This window comes from Notothenia coriiceps, unplaced genomic scaffold (genome assembly GCF_000735185.1).
Source record: "Notothenia coriiceps isolate Sejong01 unplaced genomic scaffold, NC01 NC01_scaffold00002050, whole genome shotgun sequence".
Taxonomy (NCBI): Eukaryota; Metazoa; Chordata; class Actinopteri; order Perciformes; family Nototheniidae; genus Notothenia; species Notothenia coriiceps.
The window spans coordinates 2135-8070 of record NW_011334751.1 but is presented as its reverse complement, the minus strand read 5'-3'; the positions used below and the strand labels follow the sequence as shown (position 1 = coordinate 8070).

The 5936-nt window shown below is 43.6% G+C and overlaps 1 protein-coding gene across 1 annotated transcript in view; it reads left to right on the top strand.

Moving 5' to 3' along the window:
- mlycd (malonyl-CoA decarboxylase) overlaps nucleotides 1-5228 on the top strand; it is a 16760-nt gene extending 11532 nt beyond the window's left edge. Inside the window, exon 5 of the mRNA XM_010794192.1 lies at nucleotides 4276-5228. Within this exon, the coding sequence (XP_010792494.1) occupies nucleotides 4276-4821 (546 nt within the window). The 3' untranslated portion in view covers nucleotides 4822-5228. The remainder of the gene's footprint in view (nucleotides 1-4275) is intronic.
- The last annotated feature ends 708 nt before the right edge of the window (nucleotides 5229-5936 follow it).

Here is a 5936-nt window from a genome sequence, read left to right as displayed (position 1 = left end):
CGACACACGTGGAGAAACACCATACTCAGAGAGAGAATAGACAAAGTAAGACCACAGTGATATAGAAGGAAGTGAGAAATGTGAGGCATAAAAAGGGCGAGAAAAAAAGACAACGTACGTACGATGGCACACAAATATACGAGAGAAATTAAATAAGAATGCATAGTAGCAAACAATATCTAACACACACAAAAATAATATAACATAAAAGAAGTTATAGTTCGGTGAATAATAACGAAATAAAAATTTAACATAACTAAAACACAACCTCCTATAAACCCCGGCTCTCTACGGAGTCCTATGACTTTAGGCATATACACATTTAGAAAAAAAGGAGCAGACTAAACAATAAGAAAGTTTATTGTGGTCACATACGAATGGAGTGGTTCATTAGTCGTTAATAGGAACAAAAAATAACCATAAAAAAATTAATGTATATAGAGACCCATAAAAACCGCAGGCATTCTGGGACTTAAAGTTCTTTAGTTTTTATCTGGCTTTGTCGCAGCAGAGCGTGCCGCCTCCAAAACTCAAGGTCGCGTACAGGCTTCTGCTGATGTGATAAGGGTATTACGGGGTCGATAGCCAATCCTGATGTCAGGGCACGTAATTAGAAGTTCGCGACCCTAACCTACAACTTACCGTCAGGCGGTTCCTCGCTCGGAGTTTGTCGACACTTTACCTATGCTTTGGTGCGGTCTCGATCGTTTTGACCTGTAGCTTGCGGGGGGTACCCCTGATGTGTACGATACCCTAGCAGAGATGACTTGCAAAAGCAAGAAAGGGTGTTAGATCTTCACGGTCGATAATTTGTGTAACCCACAATAGTTTGACATTTTGTAATATTATTATTTACCCACTTTTTAGCAACACAGGTGATTACGCGTCGTAAGTTGATATAGGTGTGCACATGTCCGAGTACAATGATACATTAAGGATGGTGATGATTATGTCTCAATTGGATCCATAAAAATGAGGTGTATGTAAATAAACTCAATGAAACGTCTAAGACTTAATTATACACTTTGATATCTTGTTGCGGGAATTTCGTCTGAAATCACCTCCTCTTCGCGAACCTACACACTCCCTTCAAGCTCCTTCACTACACAGTTCACGGCTCTCCCGTTCAGCTCCCTGCCCCCTCTATACAACTTATCAACCCGAACTGTTCTGATTTGTACGAATAGACGTTATAACTGTACTTATCTTTGCTCATTATTTCATATAAGTAATGAGTCAATAAGAACGATGATTATCAATTAATTTCTGACATATAATACCGGAATAAACGTGTAGGGAAAAGTTCTAAAGGTCTAAAGTTGTCCAAATAACCTGTATAGTATTATGTGTTGACACATACGTCTATACTTACTTTTGTGAACCCAGTGTCCAAGAGTTGTGCCGAGTGTTCCTGTAGAATAGTATACCATACATGGTGGTGGCGTTATTTAGACAGTATAAGACTGTAAATAGTTGATAGATCGCTATTATTCTCATATTAGTCATACTACTTATATTCAATTTGCAGCAGGTGAGTGGAGGTTGAGCCGGGAGCCAGGAGTGACAGCCACCACGCACACACAAACAACACAGACAGGGGGAAACAAACAAACACAAAGGAGACGGCTGGAGCAGTACAGCCACCACAGCGTTACCTAATGCAACTCCACACTAGTCTTACGGTGCCGTGTACCGGAGGGGAGAGAGAGAGAGCAGCGAAGGGGGGGGGAGAGAGAGAAGTAATACGGTTTCCTGATAAAGCTGTGGAGAGTATGTGCTGCAGGGAGGTGGATGCACAACGCACCCAGGAACGAACGCTAGCTCCGGTCCTTTTTACTGTGGACTCGATGTCCTGACAGGCTGGTATTTGTGCAACCTGCACAAACACAATACTGCACCATGATTACAAATGGTGAAATACAATGTAAAACTACCGAAAAATACCAGCTCCTTAAAACACAACCGCTCTACTCAACGCAACTCTACTATACCCGCGGTCAGAGAGCGGAGATGTGTCCCCTGCGTGATGTAATATGACGCGTTTGACGTATGACCTTAAAAAAAGCCGTTTTTAAGAGCAGAGCTCAAAATTGCTCCTTTCCCTCTGAATTCCTGCCCTTATGTCTCGTAAAACATATCAAATCCTGCATTCACTTTTTTAATTGTAATTTTCAAGCAAGTTTAAGCATAAATGTAGAATAAATAAAAACCTGCAAGATGCTCTTTAAGGTGTCTAGATTTCACAACAGAAATGAAATATTGAATTGGCCTAAGAAGTTTTCATATATTGTTGTGACAAATCCAAAAAGCCAGATTCTTGTCATTAAACAGAATTTTGACCAAATATGTAGCAATTTTCCGCCCTTTCTGTGGACACTTTTATCCAAAGAACCCCATGAGAGCAATTATTTATTCATATGACCCATGTGGGAATGAAACCTGACCCCGACAGTGTAACTGCAATGATCCAGCTCGGAGCTGGGAAGCTGCCCCTTGTATTCTGCAGAGGCCCTGGCTCTCTGACAGGCCTTTGCCTTACATAAAGGTGAAGAGAGCAGCAGCGCAGCCACACAGGGACCACTATGATGATGGATAGATGATAGAGTGGAAAAGATAAGGTCACTGTGGTGATTTAAGGGGACGGGAGGAGGTCTTGCTTGTCTTTGTAGATTGGCCCCCAGAGCACAGGTCTGGCACTGCTCCTCCTCTGTATCATTTCCTCCCTGCTCCTTTTTCGTCTTTTTCCACCAGCCTTTTTCTTCTTTGATGACATGGGAAAGCCCACAGGTAGAAGTTGGAGTGAGGAAGGTGAGATCATGAGATAGAATAAATAGAATGGGAGGACGTGAAAGTGAAGAGAGGATGAAGAAAGGAAAACTTTGTTGCGGAATGACAGGTCCCACTAGGCGTTGTCTGGCGCTTTTTATCTGCAAACACTTTCAACCCTCCACCTGCCAGGTCGCTCCGTCACTTATCAGCCCAGATGTCGGAGCAAGAAGATGGGCAGAGAAGACGAAGGGGGGTTTTAGTGAGAGGAGAGGGTAGCAGGGTGTAAGAGAACTAATGGAACGGTTGGGTGTTTTGGGCAGAAACATGGGGGAGAGGCGAGACAGAGGACAGGTATTACAGAGTGCTGTGGAGAAGAATAAGAGGAAGGGAGGGAGGGGTCCTCCATCTCCATCAGTGGTGCAGATTCGTGAAGAAATAGAGTTGATATGTAATGCCGTCCCTTTCTGAGGAACTGAAGGCCTGAGCAGCAGACTGAGCGCAAACGAGAACATTTTGTTTTGTGTTTTGATGTTGAGGTGGAGCGCTCATCTCTCTTATTTCCGCCGTTTCAGAGCTGGTGCCCCTGCATTCTGTTGGGGATCAAATCTCTGCTGCCTGTCAACGGTTTTCTTTAAACCGTCACGCACCTTGTTTTCTCATCCCCGTTCTCTCTGTAGCTTTGTTGTCCTCTGTTCAAGCTGGTGTAGGCAATTTAAGCGTCTCTGCATGTAAACGGTTCTGCAGAGCTGTGTGCTTTAAATATATCTAAAAAAGAAACCATTTCAAACCCTTAAAATGCATGAATTCTTTTCAAAACATTTGTGCATACCATAGTTATTTTGAAACCCTCTTTATATCATGTATTAGGCTTGACGTTAAAATAACCTTGCCCTTCATGAGCAAACTTTTCTTTTCTTATTTGAGTGTCAATTTATAATATGAAAATGCGTTACCTGCTGTTACCTGCAACCTGCATACTGTGAAACAGACAAGCCATTATGTAACTCAGTCTCTTAAGACCCTTACATTTTTAAAAAAAAAACAAGTTTCGGTAGTTTTTACATTCTGATGGCAGGGATACTTTAGGGGAGTTAAAAGTGAGTTCAAGGCCCAATGTAATAGATATCGTAAAAAATGTTGTGTGTCTAAAAACCTAAAGTATGTATGGGTTCTCATATACAGTTATAGACACATTATCCTTTTCTTTTGTGCATTTGGACTGCTATATAACTATGTTATAGATGTATCTTTTTAATTTACACACACGCAACACCTATTACACGTCCGTCCTGGGAGAGGGATACCTCTGTTTTTTTCCCCATTATCTGTGGGTTTTCTTTGGGGGTTTTTCCTTGTACGATATGAAGGTCTAAGGACAGAGGGTGTCATATTCTGTACAAACTGTAAAGCCCCTGAGACAAATGTAAAACTTGTGATATTGGGCTATATAAATAAACTTTGATTGATGGTTTTCTCACCATCCCTCTCTCTTCTCATGTCTCCCAGAGCGAGTTCCCGCACATGGCCCAGTTCTCCAGCCTGTCTCCGATCCCGGGCTTCTCCTCCTGGCTCCAAGGCCTGCTCAGCCAGTACAGGAAGGAGGGTCGGGGCTCAGACCTCCTCTCGGAGCAGGAGTGGAAGGAGGTGGAGCAGGCCACCGACTCGGCCCCGGGGACCCCAGCCATGGAGGCCCTCCGCAAGCTGATCACCTCCAGTGAGGGGCTGCGTTCCGAGCGCTTGGCCCGTGTCCTGGAGCCCGTCCTGATGCGCCTTTGCGCCTGGTATCTGTACGGGGAGAAAAGGCGGGGTTACGCTCTGAACCCTGTGGCCAACTTCCACCTGCAGAACGGCGCCACCATGTGGAGGCTCAACTGGCACGCTGACACCAGCCCGAGGGGCGTGGCCAGCTCCTGCGGCATCATGGTGAACTATCGCTACTTCCTGAGCGACACGTCCAAAAACAGTGCTGTTTACCTGCAGAATAAGGTCATCACTGCTTCAGAGCAGGTGCTCGGTCTGGTGTCCCAATTTCAGAAAAACAGCAAACTGTGAGAAAGACACGAGGATACACCCAAAAACATCCATCTGTTCTGTTTGAATGCACTTTCTACCATTAATTTAACCTAATTTGTGATGTTTCAAATGTCCAAAGTGAAGAAAATCTGGTTTTGTAGCAGCACTCAATGGACAGCTGATGTTGTTTTTTTTAAGTTTCTCACATGAGGCGTCTCATCCCATCTCCTGCATGTAGTGCATAGGTTAGGCTCCCCGCCTCATCGGGTTTCTGGTTGAAGCCGTTTGATATTGTGTAAGTGCCTCCCAGGCTGAGAGACTGTAGCTAATGAAGCACGAGGCATCTATCAATGCTTTACATGTTCCCGGATAACAGTGTGTGTAATGGTGAAGCTGGAGAAATGAGGAATGCAGCTACTGGAATAAATGATGTTTAGATTCCTTCATTTGGCTCAACTGTCTCTCTGCAAACACGTTGATGAATGTGAGGGTATTGGATTCTATTTTTTCTCGGGTAGATTTTATTTACACCTGCTGTTACACTGCTTCTTGCCACTGAAGCTCAATACACAAAGGGATCAAATCACTGGCTGGAAATATTATTTCCTTTTAAATAACTCTAAACAGAACTGCATTTTTTTTCCTTCTGTGCTGCTTATATTTTACAGTAGACTCACTCATTCTGATCCACTGGGCTCAATCCCCTTGGCATCTCCATTCAAGTGATTTTCTTTTTGATAATTCTGCCTACACACACACACACACACACATACACATACACATACACATACACACACATACACACACACACACACACACCACACCCCTCAAGAGAGTCATCGCTGATGTTCTGCCTGCTCTGTACAGGTGCCAAGAAGGGCTCATATCAGCCCACACTCCATTGTTGTGAAATAATATATTACAGCAAGTTGACTGTGAAATTACATTTTATCTCTCCGAGGAGCCAAACTTTCTTAGTCAGGTTTTCTTTTTTTCACACTGTCTGTCCACCCCTCCCCCCCCCTCCTTTCTCTCCCAATGCCGATCGGTGTCCTAGAAACTAATGGAGTGGGAAATAAAGTTAAAGTAAACGACTAGATTGATGGTGTTCAGTTGTGAAGGAAAGGGGGGAGTTGAGTATAAAAGCATTTAAA